This window comes from Canis lupus, chromosome 18 (genome assembly GCF_011100685.1).
Source record: "Canis lupus familiaris isolate Mischka breed German Shepherd chromosome 18, alternate assembly UU_Cfam_GSD_1.0, whole genome shotgun sequence".
In the NCBI taxonomy this organism is placed as follows: domain Eukaryota; kingdom Metazoa; phylum Chordata; class Mammalia; order Carnivora; family Canidae; genus Canis; species Canis lupus.
The window spans coordinates 26636723-26658395 of NC_049239.1; the positions used below are offsets into that span (position 1 = coordinate 26636723).

At 40.2% G+C, this 21673-nt stretch overlaps 1 protein-coding gene across 3 annotated transcripts in view; it reads right to left on the reverse strand.

The window, feature by feature from the left end:
- The window catches only part of TTC17 (tetratricopeptide repeat domain 17), a 116558-nt gene that overhangs the window by 42910 nt on the left and 51975 nt on the right, over positions 1–21673 (reverse strand). For 2 of the 3 annotated variants that reach the window (XM_038562983.1, XM_038562985.1), the window contains exon 17: positions 2128–2298. The exons of the other annotated variant lie outside the window; for it this stretch is intronic. In XM_038562983.1, coding sequence (XP_038418911.1) covers positions 2128–2298 — 171 coding nt within the window. The remainder of the gene's footprint in view (positions 1–2127; positions 2299–21673) is intronic. 3 annotated transcript variants of the gene reach the window in all.

Here is a 21673-nt window from a genome sequence, read left to right on the forward strand (position 1 = left end):
GGGGAACATTGCTCCGTCTCATCTGTGGCGATTCTGAGTTTATCAAGCAGCCTCATGACGTCCCCTCAGTTCTGTGGTTACCTGATGTCTGACGGAGACATGAGGCTGCCAGGCACCAGGGAGGAGTAGCTCCCTCGTACATGAATAAACTGCTTATCTAGTCTAAGAATCCCTCTCTTCAGAATTGGTAAAAGGAAATTAGTTTCCTTAAAGCCCAACGATTTCTGACAGAATTGATGAAACCACTCCCCCCTTTGAGGTCTAGCTTGCTTCTCTTAGACATCTTTTTTTTTTTTTTAATATATATATACAATACCACTTAGAAGGAAACATAGACTTTTAATTGCTAAACATGCTAATCCAACATACACAGGAAGGCAAATGCCTCGTTTGATTACTTTAACAAAGATTTACTGTACCCAGAAATATAGTTATATAGGACATGATATGTAAGAAGTTCACAGACTGATGGGAGACAAGACACACAAGCACTCGCGCTGCACCAAATATGCCTTGACAAACAGTGGGAACTGACAGTGTACTGGAGCAATTAAATGCCCAGAGAACTTTGTGAATGCTCCACAGAGGAGGTGACATGTAAGCTGAACCCAGGAGATGCGTAGGAGTTATCCACATAAAAGAGCAGGCAGGGGCCATCCCTAACCTGTGCAGACACGGAGGCTCAAAGGGCATGGAGTGTGCGGGAAATGGTGAAAGGTTATATATCCTGCTCTGTAGAATGCCAGTAGATGGTACGCTTGGGGACAAAACAAAGGGCCAACCTGCCTCATATCCCACACTATGATACCTGGACTCTTCCGATAGGTAACAGAAAGCCATGGAAAATTTTAAACATAGGCCTTACCTGATCAGATTTGATTTTAGAAACAACTCTTTGGACACACAATATATTGGTAACAGGGGTTGCTTCTGTTTTTAAAACTGTATACCAATTACATGTACTATCTCTCTCTTACACATACACACACACACATACTCCCCTCCACACACAGACTGACATAAAGGACTAGATACGAGGACCTCAATTATGAAGCTACTGCAATTGCCCAAGCAGAAACGGAGAAATGGAGAAAGTCTGAGTTCGGGCAGTGGCAGAAGGAATAGATGAAGAGATAAACAGATGCGACAGGTCTTGGATAGAGTGGTGACTGGGTGAGTTGTGATGCCATTAACAGATAGCAGGGACAGAAGAATTAGAAGCAGTTTAAGAAATTGGGTGAAAATGAAGACAAGTTTAATTATGGATATGTGAAATTTGATGTGCCTATGGCCCATTGAGATGGAGACCGCTAAAAAAGTGGAAATAAGAGTTAGAGTTGTAGAGAATGTCCTAGCTAAACATAAAGATTTGGAGTCATTGTTATACTCGAAAGTATCTGACACACCAAGAGAGAACACGCAGAGGGTTAAGAAGAGGGATAAGAAAAAAAAAAGGCCACGGTTAAGATCCTGGGTAACCCAACAAATAAAGGGCAAAGTAAGGAATGAGTGAAAGAAATTGAAAAACATGTGCTGAGGATAGGAAGAGAGCCAAGAGCAAGTGACACCCTGGAAGCCAACAGAAGGAAAAGAGAGAAGGAGTGGGGAGTTGTGCAGAGATCCAAATAGAGCAAAGCGGTGAAGCAGGATGAGTACTACAAAGTCAGTCATTTTGGCAATTATGCATCGACTGAAAACGTCAAGAACTGTTTAGTATCGCACAGCTCTAAATGTGGTCATAGAATGGAATTTGAGGAGAGGGCCTGGTAGGTATGTCTGTTATTCCAAATCTATAAATATTACTGGCTTAGTATAAATACAAGTTATTTTGCTTTTTTCAATGACTTACACAGTAGACTACTGATATTGAGGAGAAAGACTGGTATGTAAACGAATCAAATTTGATCTAGCAAAAGAAGACATGGAGGCGAAAGAAAAAAAAAGTGTAAAGAGCTTTTACACGACAGCCTGTCTTCCACCTCACGCCTGTGGGTCACTCCTGTGACCCAACAAATATAATGCGTGGCTGTTAAAAGAAGGAAACTACTGAGAGTAGAGAAAGGCCTAAATTCAAAGCTTGAGAGTTGATTTTACCCCAGAAGCACAGCTCAGGTCAAATCAACTTACTTTCAAGTCTAAGGGCATCTGAGTCCCTCCCTGAATTCTCAACAGAGAGTACGGGCTCCTCCTCTGTTCCTGTCTCTGGGGGTTCTTCTTCGGCAGCATCCAGTGACTGTGAGTTGTCAAAATATTTCTGTTTGTCATGGCTGTTGTCCAGGGTTTTCTCATGACAATCACCTCAATGACAAGAGACACAGAGACAGCATATTAGAAACATCTCTCTTAAGCAGTCCTAGGGCTCGAGGTCTCCAAATATCAGGAAAAGCAAAAAGATGACAGGGTCAGTTTTTCTCCAGCAGAACACACAAAAGTCAGTGAGCTGGAGCACCTCGAGCCAGATCATAATTGTGACTCAAGATTTCACAATGAACTTCAAGTGCTACCCTGCTAGGTTATCCTAAGAACCAAGTGTTCGGGGGTGGGGAGGAAGATTATGACAACAAAGATCAAGTCCCAAGATCTCATTTCCTTTATAACGAACGACTGTGAAATGTTTCTTTAAAAGTGTGAAATATCACAAAACAGTAGTTTTCCTTCTATTTGCCTTTCAAAGGTAGAAACGACAGATTAGTGCCTGAGTAAGCTGGAGACAGGTGGCCTATAGCAGAGAAATGGAGCATCCACTCTTGCACCGCAGCTTACAGTAGAGGTGTATCAGAAGGCAAAGCAACGACTTGAAGCGGGACGGGGTGGCAGGGACCGCAGGTTTCAGGTGCAGTATCACAGAGACATGGACTTTTCTTCTGGAAAACAAATTCTGCTCAGGTAAAGAGCTACTTTAGTGTAAAATGTCACACGTGGAATGTAACCGTCGCACTCTCAGGCGCTTTCTGACGCCCGTCACGGCCTGGCCGGGGAGCCGGGCGCGCGGGCCCTACCGGGGCTGTGTGTTCCTGCGGACAGAGCCGCTAGCCTGCCCGCGCCGGGATGTGCTACGAGGCTGTGTCTGGGGTGGCGGCGGCCCGTCCTGTCTTACGTCTGCCGCGCGGTCACCGACGGTGCGTCCCACTGGCAGCCACAGCTCTCCTCTCACCGGGCAGTCTCCAGTGTTCCGAGTCACTCCCTCCTTCACCACAACATTCAAACGTGCTCTATCCGCTTATTTTCAATAGAAAATGGTCTCAAAGCAATGTCTGTGCCCAGTTAAACTCGCCCGCAGTGATGGACGTGCGCGGAGTCCTTGGTGGATTTGGAGACTCCCTTTCAGAGTCACCTCCAGGAAAGCACTTCCCACGTCACCTCTGTTGCTGCGCCAAGAAACCACAAAGGACTCAGCCTCTACTGCGTCTGGAGGAAGGGGTGGCATGCCGAAGGGGTCCCCTGCACTTCCCGGTTCCACACGGCGGAGGCAGGAGGCGGCCGCGCTTAACAAGGTCACGTCGGAAACCGCAGTCTTGGTTTCAGGGGAGCGCCAGCTCCCAGGCTGACGAGTGACTTGGGAAGAGGCGAACACAAGACAACGGGAATGGGAGGCGGCGGACCGTGACGTGACGCGCTTCAGAGATTAAGCTTTGAGCAGCGACACCTGAACTCTGAGGGACTTAAAAACAGGGAGGTACAAGTAAGGGAGCCGGTCTCTGTGGGGTGCTCCGGATTTTTCTCTTCTCCTTACCCTTAAAGATGCCTTGGAAATGACGGAGCGTCATTCCACGGGTAAGGAAACAGTCTCGGTGAAACGAAGTAACTTGCCAAGGTCAAACCGTGGGTAAGCGGTGGGCCTGGGAGGTCAGCCACCCTGTCGCCTCCACCGGTCAGTGCTACCTCTTCAGCAGAAAAGAGGCGGCGGCACCGTACGCGGGGGGGATGATGTGCTGAGCAAAGCGACGGGCACGGGAGTTCTTATTTGAGTTTGGGAGATGATGAGCAGCGCAGTCTGCAAGAAGGAAGGTGTGTGCGGGGGGGGGGGGCCTGGAAGCCTGACACGTAGGATGCCGTGAACAGGCACAGTTGCTGTGGTTTTCCAAACTCCTCTGTGAGAGAAGAGAGGTAGAGGATTGGTTTCCACTAAGCCTTCCCCACCCAGTACGCGCAGGCCAGCATTGGAAGCTAAGTATAAGAGCATTAAAATAAGGCGGTGACACCAAACAACTGTACACACCCAAGTGACTAGAATTTACTATGTAATTGGGGTATAAATAAGCATGACTACCAAAAACACAGAGGAAATGATGACAATGATTTTCAAACCGATGTTATTCCCAGTGACTGTTCTCCGCTCTCAGCTTTGGGGAGTTTGCCTCTAGAGCATAGTGCACCTGACACAGGTTGAGAGAAGCAACGTTACAAAAGCAAAGGACAAACCTTTGACACCGGGACTCAGTGAAATTCTGTGTTTTCTGCAGCTGACTTCCTCCTCCAACCTCTGCCTCTCCTATTTTTCTCTCCCACTCGCTTCCCATTATAAAAATTTAATTGGTTTCATCTTTTTAAATGTCTGCAATATTTAAAAATGCCTCATAGGTAATTTATAAGCTATGATGTGCATAAGATCCTGAAGCTAAAATTAGTCCTCCTGCATGACCTCAAACCCAGATGCCCTCTCGAAGCAAGCCTTGTGCATTCTAAGAATGTCTTGTCCTCCAACTCAGGAAATTGGGGTCAACATCGCAGAGAGAGAGGGCAAGAGAGGGGATGGGGGAGAACTGGGAATAAAAAGGAAGAATATGAAGTTTACGTTATATTTGTTGCAAGAAGGCAGAATCAAAATGATCGAGTAAAAGCTACGCACCTTAAGGAGTCACTTTCATTTTCATTAACAAGTCCGAACTTAATATTCTTAGGCTGACACTTAAAGACATACTAGTTCAGTGTTCTGTTGTGATTTATGTAATCATCTAGGCCAATAATCGGAAAGTCAAATTGCCTATTTTTAAAATTGCTCCTTCCGGTTGTCTGAAGAACGGAAGCACTTCAGAAAGAAGGAAAGTTTCTATTCTGTGAGCTTGCAGGAGAGGTCTACTCTAGCTCAAAGGGGAACTAAAAAAGTTGCCTACATGGAAAAATGTCACTTGGCTTCCCAGCAGAGGTGGAGAGGATGTCCTCATTAAGAAACACAAGAAAATGTTGGAGAAAGAAAAATGGAAAGATACCTAAAAAGTAACAAGTCATCTTCCATGCATATGACTCTTAGTTTTTGCTGATGCAGAAATGAGGAGATTCTGTGGCTTAGACTAACCTTGAAAGGTACAATTTCTTTTCTTTTTTTTTTTCCTAAAGAACTACATGATTTAAATGAAATGCTTTAGATAACAAGGTCCCAAATGAAAATGGAAACACTTTTCTGTGCTTAATGCTCTATACTTGTTTGCAAAGCATTCAGCATCTAATTCAAATCCTGACAGTTTGGTTTTTCTTGGAAGTAGGCGACTACACAGCAATACCAACAGAGCATAAAAACTCCGAGTAGGGTATTTCTGATTCTGGAATTGCTAGGAGATCTTAGACATACCAACATACTTCTCTGTGGCTAGAGTATCACCTGCATAAACTGAATTATTAATATTAACCTATCCTACAAGGGTGTTCTGGAAAACAACTAAATATTTAATATATTTTGTCAAAGGCATTAAGCCTCCTAAGGCAAAGGCACAATTTATCCTGTGGCTAAACAGGTTTTCAGAGTAAACGAAGTTCTCAGGAACTCCTACTATTACTAAGGCTACGGAAATCTCCTGTTTTCTGATCATTCTGTTTACAGAGGTCCCCGAATACTTATTTTCTAGAATTGGGTAGCCACTTACTCCTTAAAAAAAAATCCTTACCTTCTGAATCTCGTAAGTTGGCAAGACATTCCTGGTTGGGTACCTTCAGACCCTTCAGGATTAGTTGTAACAAAGAAATGCCACAAATAAATTCAGAGGCATCAGAACTTTGGAAGAGCCAAGTAATGAGAGCTAGTCAGCAGAACTAATGAAGGGTCACGTTCTTTTCGCCTTAGAGCACAGAGGAGCCAGACTAAGCCAGTTGTGATCCATGTTCCACTACTTTCTGCAGTATACAGCAGGGCAAGGTACTTTTACCCTTTTTGTATACCAGTTTCTTCATCTGCAAACTGAGCTTCGTAGTAGTCTCCACTCCACATTGTTGCGGAGATTAAATGTGAGAAGCGAGACCATGAACTAGCACATCGTGAGCTATTACTGTTCTCTGGAAAGCTGCAAAGGAATAAATTATCCCACTGTCATCTCTTTCACCAAGGCCTTTTAACTGCAGCCTAACTCAATGTCTGGTATGAGCAACTGGCTCTAGAAGTTATCAGGGGAGCTGCCTAATTTCAACTGTCAACATTCGTGTGTGTGTGTGTGTGTGTGTGTGTGTGTGTACACGTGCATGTAAGAGATGATGAAGGCAGCACAGGGTTCATGTCCACCTGGCTTTTAGAAGAAAACAGCAGTTAATTCAGATTAAACTGCCTGGCATATCTGAATCCTAAAAATATTTAACATACTTAGAAATTTGCCTCAGTCTGCTTTGTGCTCTCTGAACTCACTGCCTTACAATGTGAAAACAGATCACAGATTCTATGTTCAGTTAAATCAACGCTCACTCTCCACACTCCACAGTTTGGGTTATGCTGCGACATTTTAAGAAGACTTGCTCCAGTTTCCCCTCCAATTTTTCTTGGTCGAACATACTTTTTCCCCATACAACAAATGAGTCTAAGACTCCTATGCTTCCTATTACATGATGATTTTTCTAAGACATAAATAAACTGATTTGTAATGGGAACTAGAACTTGGTGTGGCTGAAGGCAAAGCAAGAGATGTTAGAAAAATGGCCTTTGTAAACAGTGGAAGATCCTAAAGATATTCCTACTATCCCTGTTCTAACAGGATTATATTATACTCCAAAGTCTCCATTCTTAGGCCTTTAAGAAAAGTTACTTTATAGGAGGCATTCTGGTACATTTAGCCAAATATAAGGTACCTTGGTGGAAAATACAGGTAACACTGTCCTCTTAATAGACTTGAGTGACTTTTTATAGTATTTATCTTTCTCCTTACCTTTCTACTCAACTGCACTCAAATTATGCAACTATAATAACCTTTTCCCCCTATATATAGGTAAAACTGTGAGTGTTTTATTATAATTTTAGATACCTCATAACTTCATGGTATTTATTTCCTAGTAAGATAATCTTTCAGAAAAGGTAGTAAAATAAAATACATCATGAAGTGAACAAAAGTGTATCTTTCAGGGATCCCTGGGTGGCGCAGTGGTTTGGCGCCTGCCTTTGGCCCAGGGCGCGATCCTGGAGACCCGGGATCGAATCCCACGTCGGGCTCCCGGTGCATGGAGCCTGCTTCTCCCTCTGCCTGTGTCTCTGCCTCTCTCTCTCTCTCACTGTGTGTCTATCATAAATTAAAAAAAAAAGATTAAAAAAACAAAACAAAACAAAAACAAAAGTGTATCTTTCAGTTGCTCACCATGCTATGCAAAATCACTTTCAAAATATTAGCAGGAAATGTTAACTGTGGGTGACAGGTGGGGCTTGGTACCACACAAAATAACAGGTCTATTTGATGAAGAAAGAAACCTTTCTGGGAACAAGTATCTTTATGATTTCTACCTCCAGAAGTTGTGACAGAGGTCCTGTAGACCTAGTTCCATGAGGAACATCCCACGGTATGAATTCAAATCTGACCTTCGTTGCAGCTTTCCCGTACACACTTGAGCAATCAACTTACTGCTCTGTGTCTAGGTTCTTTATCTGAAATGAGAGGACTCCTGGGACACAGCCCTAGTGAAAGCACCTTGAAGAGGGGCACCCAGAGCTCCCTGGGTCTGGCTGAGACCTAGCTTGCTGATGACTGTGCCCGAGGCAGCACTGAGGCTGCCTCACCTTCTCTGCCCTGTGCTGCCCTCTACTCAGCAAAGACAAGAGAAATCACTTCAACAGAAGTACTGGCTCCTTAGACTTGTTCTCATTCGGCAATTACTGCCAAATGAAATTCGTTGCAGGAGGTTTAAAGTAATGGTTATGTACTGGTTGACCTTAAAAGTGCAATGCCAGAAAGAAAACAGACCATATTAAAGATCTGAAATCAGCACCTTCAGAATTGCACAGGCTTTCCCTCCTGGTGAGGTGAAGGAGTCAGAAGCAAGTTTAAAAAAACTAAGAAAAGTCTGTGACCTCAGATACAAGTCAGTGTGTGTGTCTGTTTTCCTTTTACTACGTATTACAGAGCTGAACGCTATCGTGAAGACCACTCAGCCCACATATGGAAGTCCACATTCAGAGCTGCACCGGCTTCTGCAGACCTATACCCCAGCCTCCCTTTAGAGGAGAAAAGGAGAACAGGGTGTAAACTTGGCCTCACTGTCTTCCCACGTGGCCTTCTCTTTCTTAAGTGACTGTGGCAGAGAGGGCAAAGTCAGGGCCAGCTGAGGCACAGACACCATAACCTGTGGTCTGCGGAGGAAATGACTCCAGTGAATGAATCTAAACTCTTGGCAGATACTGTTTCCTCTAGAAATGTGAAATATCAGATTGGATCTCTAAATAAGGGAACTGAACCTTCACAAGTTTACTGTGAAAGATTTTCTCATGCAGAAGGTATACTGAAGAAGAAAGCAAGTTAACTGCCACAGCTGCTAGTAGTAGCAGTAGTAGCAGTCGTTGTCGTCGTCACTGTGGTAGTCACAATATTAAATTGAAATCTCTGGTTTAGTTAAGCCAAGGCAAATTTGTTTCAAGCAACTGTGCAGGGGGGAAATAAACCCAACAGGTTTTCTCTAACTTACTGATTTACCCATAAATGACAGTTTTTCCACGAGGGTCAACAAGGACATTTGTGACTTTCGTTAAATAGAGTGCTTACAGGGAGTGAGGGAAGGCAGGCTATAAGACATGTCAGCTTCTAGTGGACAAGAGACAATGTAATTCCTTTTGTCTTCTCCCTCCTATGCTATGGGAGCTGCAGACCTTTAAAGAGGATCTATATCTAAATACGTACATTGAGTGGGGGTTTGGTGTAAAGCATTCTGGGTAAACAGTGGGTGGATACAAATTGCTCTTTATTACTAGGTCTCCTTAGTAGTTCAAACTTGAAACAGCACCAGCTAACCTGCCATTTAAGTACATTCTATGTGCTGAACAATGAGGGGTGGGGGTGCAGACTGCATGGTGGGCCCGAGTATGAAAATGAAAAAAGGGCTGGTCCCTGCTCTCATTGAGCTCGAGAGGCCTTGTAGGAGAGCTGCCTCTCCTATACAGATGACTGTAATGGAAGACACAGGAACTGAAGGAGGGCAGGTAGAATGATTAGTTATGGATTACTTATAATCAAGGGATCGGGCAAGGCAAAAGTGGGCCTTGAAGGATGGGTAAGATTAGGGTTTTTGTGGAGGGGAAGGGCAAGATGGAGGGTGAGGAGAAGAAGCTGTAGAAAACATGAGGAAACTCATGGATTGAGGAAAGCGGGATGAGGGTAGTAAAGAAAACAGGCCATCCACACTATCATCCTCGCATATTATGTTGTTACGATTTCCACGGACTTTGCCAGAGGCAGAATGATATTAAAGTTTCATGTGGTCACTGAGCTTAAATTCAGCACATCTATTTGAGTCAACCACACACACTTGAATTGGTTTCACTCAGTTTTTAATACTTAGAATAAACCTACAAACAGGTGGTAGGGGGAGGGGCTTAAATTACCTAGGTCCCCACAACCTTTGGGGTTTATCATTTGCCTCCCCTTTCTCTTACTCCAAGTGAATGGTCACCTGATGACGTCAAGGAAAGGAATCTAGCAAGAAAACCGATCGATCTTAACTCTGGTCCTCTTCCTCAAACTACAAATGGGGTCACAAAGACATGCATAGTGGGGAAGGGACCTACCGGCAGAAGCACTTACTTGTTGGGCATATCAGCTTGGCGTTTTTCCTATTGCAAGGGTACTGGTTAGGTCGAGGCTAATAAAATCTCAAAGCTACTTGGTCTTTTTTTTATTCCTCAGGGTAAGTGAATTATACTGATGTCTTTCAATGAGAACTCAAGACCCTAGTTATTCCAGAATCAAGAAGGACTTGAACCTCATATGTGAAAACAAAGAATGTTAGCAATTGTCATTTTCATTGGTTTGGGTAGTGAGTAGGACATTTAAACCAAGGTTATTTTTTTTTAAAAAGGCCACTTCAGTTCCTCTACCACAGAGCATTTTAAGTAGGGCCTTGTGAACTCCAGAAACAAAGTTCCCTAGTTGCCTGACTACAGATACCACTTCGTGTGGATGTGATTAAGACAAGCCCCCTGAATAGAGCATGGCTAACTCTAAGTATAGACAGCCAGTGCACTAAATCAAGTAGAAAGCATAGAGAAATAAATGGTGGTTCACACTTTTTCCTTTTATGTTACCAAATGAAAGTCACCTGGAGGCATTCACCTTGGCGGCCACTTTGCATGTAATAACATGGTTTCTAAGACCTTACTGTTTCCCAATTCTTAACATTTATGCTTTTTAAGCAGTGAGAGAGGTAGTGAATTAGTTTCATTTTTTTGTTCATGTTAGGTTTTTCCCTAGCTATATTTCACATGGACAAGGGAAACATAGCTAGGTTATTATAGGTGCAGTAGGAATAGGAACGTTTGATCAACACCTGGTACACTATCAACTGCTACTGATTTCCAGCTCTTTTTCCTGAAGTTTGATATGCTCGTTATTTTTTTATAATAATCACTTTGGATATATGATCTGACTGGGTTATTAATCAATGCCTGATAGCTAAAGAGATTTAGATCGCTTTGAGTTTGGCAAATTTTAAGTGGCAAATTTAGGCTTGTTGTTATAAAAAGTAACTGAATGAGAAGACAAATCCAAAGCTGTGATCTCTTAAACAGCCATGAAATTTTGATTTAAATTTCTCTTGCGTTTTCAAGATCATAACTACATAAATCTTGGTGGTTAAGAAAAAGTAAGAGATTACTGAAATTCTCTTGGTGAAAGAGCCCAGTATGTTAGTATCAAGTACATTTGACTCCTAGTAATAACAACACTGGAAGAAAAAAAGAGGAAAAAACCAAAGCATTCCACAGTACACATACAGATGCCAGGTATCCTCAGTCACATGTATTTCAAAACAAACTAATGTTTTTTTCTAGTGATTATCAGGTTCAACTGCTTTATTTCCATTGGGCCATGAAACAGAGTAGACATTATTCAGTGATTACATTTGTAAAGGGGTTTAAAGATTTAGTGCTCATTGTGTGAAACAAAAATTTCAAAACTGGGAATTCATTTCAAGTAGTTAGCTCACAGAACACATAAGAACTTACTGAGGCACAAATCACTTAAAAAAAAAAGCGCCCATTCTACCAATGCAGAATGGATGGGGGGGGGGGGGGAGGGAGAGAGGGAGAGGAAGAGAGAGAGAGAGAGAGAGAGATATCTGCATTTAGAATAATCTTTTTGAATGGGGAAGGTCATGCAAACGTTTTGCTGTATGATTCGGCAAAATCTCTCTAAAAACATGAGCAACGATGAATGGAAGTTGAAGATTTAAAAAGAAAGACAGCAACCAATGAAGTATGCCGAACTTAGGACTATGAACTTCCTATCAGGAGACTGATGTACAGCTGCAGTGACAGACCATATTAAAAATGTCTTGTTTGGGGAATCCCTGGGGGGCTCAGCGGTTTAGCGCCTGCCTTCGACCCAGGACGTGACCCCGGGGTCCTGGGATCGAGTCCCGCATCGGGCTCCCTGCATGGAGCCTGCTTCTCCCTCTGTCTGTGTCTCTGCCTCTCTCTCTCATGAATAAATAAAATCTTAAAAAAAAAAAAAAGTCTTGTTCAACACTAAATAAGGGCTCGATAAAACAGACCCCATCTTGCTCATCCTTTGTATGTTCTTGTAGGTGTATAATCACTTTATCCATAGTGGCATGGGCGCAGGAAATCACAGTAAGCTCCTGATGTAGAATGGAGCCTACATACAAAGAAAGATGTTTATTTTTTTTAACTTTTTTTTTAAACAACGGTTTTTTTTTTTTAAGATTTTATTTATTTATTCATAGACACACAGAGAGAGAGAGAGAGGCAGAGACACAGGCAGAGGGAGAAGCAGGCTCCATGCAGCGAGCCCGACGTGGGACTCGATCCCGGGTCTCCAGGATCACACCCCAGGCTGCAGGCGGCGTCAAACTGCTGCACCATCGGGGCTGCTCCCCCCCCCTTTTTTTTTTAAAAGAAAGATGTTTAAATATAACTTCCAACCCCATCTGTAGATAAGTGATCATAAAATATGATTAATGACGTCATCAGTGGGTATCCTCACACTATGCACAGAGCAGAAAGGAAGCAGAACTGTGCTCTAAACTTAATTTAGTACCCGAAAATAGAACTGACTTCCTTTTGGAGACTCAAGATAGTAACCCTAATACTAGTAGAGACCATTTGCACACCTCAAGTGTTAAGCTCTGTAATTCAGAGATATTATACATTTATTTTTAGATCAATGAATAAAAAAGTATTCCATAACGGAGTAACAACCTCCAGCGCCATCCCATCCTCTCTGACGTCAAGAAGTGTTACTGAAGTGTCTATAGTGACAGCTCCGTTGCTACCCTCGGTCTCGGTCCTCCTGGAACATCAGACAAGACTGCAGTGATTCAGTTCCCACAGGCCACTGAGAATAAAATCACTTGCTTTGTGTACACTCCATGCTGAGGCTTGGAATACCCTCCCGATGGGTGCCCTCTTGCTTCACTCACCTGGCAAAATTTTCTATTTTATTCCAAAAATAGTTATTTTCAATATTTCTAACAGGTGAATTTTTAAAAATCTTCCTTATTTGCAACCTATTATTAATGTGTTTCTAAAGAATGTTTGTTGGTATCATTATCTACTTGCTTTAAAGTTATTTTAGTCACTGACTGACAGGCTGAAACATGAGGTATAGTTTAGAAACTGTGCCAAAGCTCTAAAAGTAAGAGCTCATTTTAACACTTCTATTATCCTAAGCTTTATTCTTGTTGTTTTAGTGTAGCTATCTCCCCATTTACAAAAAATACTTCTGATAAAATGAAGTCACCAATGACTTTCTAAACTGTTAAACCCAGAGCCTTCCACACTATTCATCTGCTGATTTTTCTGTAGGTACCAGCACATTGTTTACATAATGTTTCTCTTTAGAGGGACTCTCTGTTTAATCTTATATTGTGTTAAAAGGCGAAATCAGTAGCATTTTTCATAAACCAGAGGTTTGATGTGCTAGTTATGTATTTTTCCTAATGCCCATCAGAATAAACCATAAATATTGGGACGCCTGGGTGGCTTGGCGGTTGAGCATCTGCCTTCAGCTCAGGGCGTGATCTACAAGTCCCAGGATCGAGTCCTATGTTGGGTTCCCTGCACGGAGCCTGCTTCTCTCTATGCCTCTGTCTCTGCCTTTCTCTGTGTCTCTAATAAATAAAATCTTAAAAAAAAATCCATAAATATTAAAATTATTTAAAAATGTTAACCTAAGTCCCACCTGAAAGCTGGTGCATTCTCGTGATATCTGTATGACACTTGGGGAACTGACATGGGACAGACTATCAATTTCTTCTTCCTTCTCAAACTCTGTTCTTCTGACCTTCAGGACCTAGCTGCCCCTTGGCTTTCCCAATACCCCTCTACTCCTTCACTAGCTCTGCTCCTTAAATGCTGTATTTTCTAGGATTCCATTCTTGGCCTTTTCCTCTCACCTTGCACATTCTGAGGGAGCAGAGCCATCTCTAAATGAACATGTCTATCTAGCCTTACGTCAATGTATAAATGCTTTCTTTTCCGTATTTTCTCTTTTAATTAATGACACTGACATTTATGCAGTTACCAAAGTTAGCACTTCTCTGGTCAACTCCCATTCTGAGCCCACTGCCAACATTATCCACAACACCCTCTGCCTCTCTTCACTCTGATCTGACTACTGGCCTCTTGTTTCACTGAGAAGTAATCAAAAGTCCACACCTATACCTATATATTGCCCCTGCTCCTACCTAAAGACAATCCCTACCCTACATTTGTGCCTTGGATCCCACCTCCCAATCTACTCAAGAACTCTGCTTCTACAGTTGGCTTCTCTCTGTTTTTGAGTCTTAATTTCTCCCCCTTTACGGATCAGTCCAATGCAAACATTCTGCAAAATTTCTGTTTTTAGAACAAAACCAAAACCAAATTTATCTTTAATCCCACATCCCTCTTTAACTTCCATCCCTTTTTTCTGCTTCTCACTATAGCAAAACTTCTTGGAAGAGTTGCTGGCCCTCTCCACCTCCTCACCTCCTTCACAACCCATTTCATACAAACTTTTAGAAGACTGCCAACAACCTCCATCTTCCTAAATCCAATGGCTTATTCTCTGTCCTCAACCAACTCAACCTCTTAGGAAGCAACTGTGTGGTACAACAATAGTGATATAATCGATCACTTCTCAAAACACCTTCTTCATTTCTGGGACAAGATACTTGCCTGATATTACCACTGTCTAGCTTTCTCTTCTCAGCCTCTTAATGTTGCCTGGAATGCCCTGGTAATTCAGTGTTGACCTACTTTCCTTTTTATATTAACCACAGAGGTAACTTCATCCAAGCTCATGATTTAAAACACCACCCATAGGCCCATGGCTCATAGATTTTCATCTGTAGCCTGGGGCTCTTCCGTGACCATCATGACACTCATATATCTAATTGCCTCCCTAATACCTGCACTTAGACATTTAATAAGCAATGTAAACTTAACACTTATAAAACCAAACTTGTTTTTCTCCCTAAACCTGCTCCTTCCTCAGATTTTACTATCTCTTTAAACAGCATCAATGGTGATTACAAATCTTATTAAATAGCAACAGTTGCTCAGGTCCCAAATTTAGGAGTCACCCATGACTTCTCTTTCCTCCATTTCCCACGTTTCCTCTGGTAGTGTCTTGTTGGTTCTATTTTCAAAAATGCATCCCAAATACAATGGTAGCTTCTCACCTCCACTTTCACTTGGCTGGTCCAAGGCAATACTATCTTTCCCCCCTGTTTTTGCAACAGCATCTTAACTGGTCTTCCTGCTTTTGCCCTTACCCCATCACTATCTATTTTCAATATAGCAGCTAGAGGAAACCTGCTAATATGTGTATCAGATCGTTTTTCTTCTCTGCCCTAAACCTTTCAAATCATATATCTTTATCTTAGAATAAAAGCCCAAATTATTAGAATGGTCTGCAAGGCAGAAAACATATGGTTCTCTCCTCCTCCCATTCATCTCTGCTTTCAGAACTCTCACAAGTCCACTACAACCATACAGGCTTTCTTGCTGTTCCTTGCAAAAGCTTTTGCAACAACTACTCTCTGCCTGCAATGCTCTTATGCTGTATGTCTGCATGGCCTAAACCCTCACCTCCTTCAAGTCTTTGCTCAAATGTCACTTTCTCAGTGGGGCCTTTTTGAACAGTCCACTTTGAATCTCACTTGGCCTCCTGCTCTGCTTTCCCCTTAGCACTATCTTCTAACATATTAAATAATTTCTTTATTATATTTATCATCTGCTCTCTGTTTCTCTCCACTAGAATGAAGCTCCCTAAGACCTGGAGGGTTTTTTTCTGTTTGCTTCTAGTTCCTAGAATAGTGCCTGGCACACAAGAAGTAATAAATGAATGAACAACTAAGCCACACTCAAGTTTCCTCTAGGCTAAAAGAAAACATCCTCTTGCTTTAGAAGGTTATATCTACCATCCAAATTCATTTTTTCTTAAATGAAAAAATGAAAATGCAAATACAGCCACCAGATCTGTGTACAATCCAAGGCTATAGGGCAATCTAATGACACAAAATTCAGAAGGCAACTTGCCAAACTGAAAGGGACTGTTTCAGGTGAGCTTTTAGGATTATGACTGCCCCCATAATCTAGTTCAGGTTCATGTTTTATACAAGGATGTATCTATCTGTTTTGAGTGATGACGTAAAAAGTACAGTGATTATACCACTTTTATAAAAATATCTCAAGAATCTACAAGTACCAAATTATTTCAGGCATAGCAGTGGCATAGGTTATGACTTGTTGGGAGTAACAGAATTATGCGCAAGAACCACACTGGCCTTGGAAGGCAAAGGATTCAGATTTTAGTCTCAGCTCTACCACTGAGTAACACTTGAGTAACTCAGAATCTTTGTTTCTAGATTCATAAAAAGGGACCTTTTCTTGTTCCTCCCTACCACATTGATACTTGTCAAAAGATTATCTGTGAACCAAATAATTAAAGCCCTTTTTAGTAAAGAAATATAAAAACCTAAACAAATTACATACGTTACATTTGCCTTGGTTCCAGAATATGCTTGCATTTTAGGATTTTGAAATCTGTAGTAAATTAATCAAAGTTTTAATTCTTCATACAGAAATACATGGAGTGATGTCAACTAGTAGCATATTAAAAATGCTATAAAAATTGGATCTTTAAGATTATATCTTGTTTTTTAAAGCAGACACCTTCATTAATTTTTATGAAGAATGTCATAAAGCAAAGGTCCCTAATTGCAGGTAGCATATGCTGGATAGTCCACAGGAGGGCAGCAAAATGCAAGGTTTCTTTTTCTTCAATATCTAAACTCCAGATAAAATTGCTTTAAGCTACAAGTTCTAAATCTATAGATATTTAGGTTCAAGAACAGACTAAAACCATAGATAATGAAACAAATTATAAAAGGAGATAAGATCTAGGTAAATAGATACTACCATACAGAAATACTGCAATGACCACACAGGACAATCCTTCTATACACTGCAACAGATATTAAAGCTCACATACATGATTTGGAAATTCTTTTATTTTTTTTTTTCTCTAGTGGTGAAAGTTTTCATATAAATATTATAGAAAAACCTGCATAAAATTCTAAGTCTAAGCATACTGGATTAAAGTCTGAGTTCTACTGTAAAACATTCATCCATCATTTCTACAGATCTGGGTCAATATTTTTAAGTGGGTATGTGTCCTAGTGAATTATGAAAAGACCAGGGAAATTGTGGATTAGATGCTTAATTATACTCAGCAAATATCAATGCCATTGCCAGTAGCATACCTGTAAGCATCTCATGTAAATGAAATCTAATAAATATGACCTACCATTGGTCTTATGTTTTATAACAAAAAAAAAACATACTACTGGATGAAAAATACTAAAAAATAAAAGTAAAATCATGCATACAGAGACATAATAATAATAAAATAACCTAGACTGCCTAAATAGTAAAAAAGGTCTTTGTTAGATATAACTTTTTGATTTGCAAATTAATGAGGCCGAAGGAAAAGTATTTAGAAAATATTCTGGAGGGATCCCTGGGTGGCGCAGCGGTTTGGCGCCTGCCTTTGGCCCAGGGCGCGATCCTGGAGACCTGGGATTGAATCCCACATCGGGCTCCTGGTACATGGAGCCTGCTTCTCCCTCTGCCTGTGTCTCTGCCTCTCTCTCTTTCTCTCTCTGTGACTATCATAAATAAATAAAAATTAAAAAAAAATTCTGGAGTAATAAATGCTTGGAAAATCCATTACATGTATTTCTGGACTTCTCTACAGATTCAATATTTAATCATTTTGCTTATATTGTTATTAAAACTTATTTTCCATTTTTGGCCCTTAGAGAAGATCATCATCGTTACTTCATGAAGTTTCATTCTTTGTGACACCTTTATTTTTTTCCAATTAAAAAGAAAAGTCCTATTTTTAGTGCTGGGCACTGAAAAGAACTTACACATACTCAAAAGCACTGGAACTTATTTAACAGATTTCATATTACTTTAAAAAGAGCCAAGTATGTTGTTATTGAAGAATGAGTTTGTTAATAAAGTGGCACATTCAGTTCTATTGAAGTTAAATCAAATTGTAAAATAACAAACCAAGAAATGTGGTAAAACAGCATGTATTTCATAACTGCCAAGAAAAATGTTTAATCAAAACTGAAAGTGCTGGCTTCTCTTTTAATAGTCAACTCAGCAGGAGACAATTTAAAAATCAATCTATTAAGTTTTCCTCCCCAGCCTCTTTGAAATTGGGGTAGTGACATAAAACTACCTATAAAACAGAAGAATTTCTTAAATGCTATTCAAAGGAGAGAGAAAGAGATGATGTCAAGGACATGCTATATAAGAACATAACACACCTCAACACATGGCAGTCAGTAAAATGATTTCCAGATTAATAAAATTTTGGAAAAACTGTCAGATATGTAATTATGCATTGACACGTTTTGCTAAAAGTCTTTATAAGTGGAAACATTTTATAAGATTCTGTATTTTTAAGCTGAATGAATCAGTATTGAAAGGTAATAGAATACATGACCCGTGCAGACATTCCAAGAAACTTAAACTGAAAATATATGTGAAAAATTCCAGGATCACTTATGAAAAGCAATAAAATACTTGCTCGTGTTAAACACACTGCCTACAATTTTATCATTAAGTTCATACTACTCGGGCAGCCCCAGTGGTGCAGCAGTTTAGCGCCGCCTGCAGCCCAGGGTGTGATCCTGGAGACCCTGGATGGAGTCCCACGTCAGGCTCCCTGCATGGAGCCTGCTTCTCCCTCTGCCTGTATCTCTGCCTCTCTCTCTCTCTGCATCTCTATGAATAAATGAATAAAATCTTAAAAAAAAAAAAGTTCATACTACTCAAGAGATTATACTATATTATAGCTGCTATAAAAATAATTACTAACATGGATCTTTTTTTTATTTTTTATTTTTATTTTTTATTTATTTATGATAGTCACACAGAGAGAGAGACAGAGAGAGAGAGAGAGAGAGGCAGAGACACAGGCAGAGGGAGAAGCAGGCTCCATGCACCGGGAGCCTGATGTGGGATTCGATCCCAGGTCTCCAGGATCGCGCCCTGGGCCAAAGGCAGGCGCCAAACAGCTGTGCCACCCAGGGATCCCAGTAACATGGATCTTTAAAGAAAACAATTTGTTGAGGATTAACAATAGCTGTCAGAAAAATTATTTAAGAAAGCCTTTCTATGAGTAATTAGTTATTTTTGATCTTGAAGAAAAGCTTATCTGAAAAGCTTTTAAACTGGTAGCTTTTCAAACAAACTTTCACAAGAGAGTGACTTAGGTTGGAAGGGAGTAAGGGCAGCTGAAATTCGTCTTTAATACAAATCAAATGAATTCCTTGATTACTATATGGAAAAAGAATCATAAGCCTTGTTAATATCTTGAAAACTTTATACTGTCATAATAAAAACTTCAGACAGATAATGTGTCACACAAGTAAGTTAACTTTATGAAGCTTATTTCAATATTGCAAAAATGAAAAAGCAAAAGGTAGACAATCATCTGAGGATATAGAAATGGTCATTATTCAGAGGTTTTCCTCTTTTTTTCATCAACCATTTAGTAAAGCTCAGAGATAGCTAGAGGACATGAAACTGTTTACATTTTCAAATATAATTTGTTCATGGTTTCTGTGGAGATACTTGTTGCTTTGAAGTTGCAGCTTTTCAAGGCTGGAACTTGGCAAAGCAACTGTGAATGCACAGGATTCTGGTGGAAAAAAGTAATGCAAAAACACTGTCAAAGAAAAAATCAATATTGAAATGAACTCAGTATTATCAATGAAACCGTAAACTTAGAAAATGCTATCGCATACATTTCTATCCATCAGGGGGTACCAGTGTTTACTGAGGTGTTAGCAGACGGTAGATTATCTTCTAAGGTAATTAATTGAAACGTAAAAGGGCTAAATTAAAAAAAAATATTAATGAGCTTTTGCTGAAACAACTAAAAAAAAGTATTCCTTTTTCCCTAGTCAAATTATTTTCTTTTATTGTACTGGATCTAATAATAGTAATAACTGTGGGATACCTGGACAACCAAAACTACAATACTACAACTTCATAGATTTGTTTCAGGTTATTAGGTTCCTGAGCTAATTGAAATTATTATCTGGGGAAAAAGCTCAAGACAACTGAATTTTCTCTCTTGACATGAGTGACATAAAATGAAATCCTAAGCAAAAGCATGTAAAATATTTCTACAGAAAAGGCTTTTTAGAAAAGGATCACTATATCTATATCTATATAGCATGTAAAATATTAAAAAAAGCATGTAAAATATTACTACAGAAAAGGCTTTTTAGAAAAGGATCACTATATATACACAATTTTTCTTTTCAGTAATAAAGAAATCAAGAGAGGCAAGGGAGATGACAGCATGTAAAAAATATAAGGGACTCTATTAATAAAAGCAGCTCATCAAAAAAAGTGAAATTCTGCTTACAAGGCTGTTGTTACATCATCTAAGGAATTTAAAAGACCATTACATATTTTCTGAAATTATGTGAGAAGATAAAAGATTCATAACTCGCTCCTTTAAGGCTGAAGTATTTTGTATCTATTATGAATTTCTAATGGCTTACTTTTACCTAACACCTATCATGTGATACGGATTTTACTTAATCCTACCAACAGGTCTATGGGACAGATTTTCCCTTTCATTTTATAGATGACACAAGTCAGACTGGGATTAGAAATACAGTAATGGCAGAGCTAGGGCTCAAACATGAACGTGTAGGACTCCTGCACTGCTAACACACTGTCTTAGGCCTTCAGCATTCATGCAAGAACTCTAGTTTAGATTATGTTCAGTACCCATCCACAACCGAGCTACAGAGTTATGTTGCTGCTAGACTTTTGGTGTCTTCATTAAAGAAATCATGCTCTGATACTTAAAAATATAAGCACTGCTTGTCATTTCATTAAAATCCTAAGGCAGTCTTGTACAGTGAATCTGGAAAACCAGTTTGAGGGATTTTTTTTTCCCTTAAATGAAGGAGATGGACTGATGGTGCTCTGCTTGAATATTACAATCTTATTGGAACATTAACAAAGCACCTGCTATGTGTTCTATCACTGCAAGGTTCTGAGGATCCCCATTTATGTAAGCCTTACCTTTCATAATTCACATCAAACTTTTTTTATTCTTATAGAGTGGAAGTTAAGTAAATAACTAAATATAATGGAACATTTAAGGAGTTCTAACTGATGAATTTACAATAGTTCAGATACTAACTCAAAAAAATTTTTTGACCCAGATGGACACACCTACGCACATGCATATACCATGGTGGCTGTGGGACAAAGTGGAAGAATGCAAGAAGAGACCACTTAATGTCAGGGGCTACTTGAAAGGTGCAGTCAGGATCTGGATCACTTTCAATGAAAGGCAAAGGGGTGTATTTCAGTGAAGGAGGAGAGAAAATCTGCTTCAAATCTTACTGTAGATTGTCTTTATGGATATAAAATATATCCTTTATCATTAATATTGGTCATCAAGAAACACCACAGATTTTGAGGAGCAGAAAAAAAAAGTCACAGTCTATCAATCTCAGTTGAATCTACTTTAGTTAGCCTTTCTCAACTAGGCTTCTGGGAGAGAGTTAAGCACAATATCCTAAGGCATCTATATGGTAAGTAATGAATTAATTTCCTCCCATACATCTAGAATTATACTAATTATGTAAAATCCCTAGGGAAAATGGAAAAAATCATTTTCTGTGTTCTGCTGATCAGAACATGACCCCTGGTTAAGCTCGTCATTTT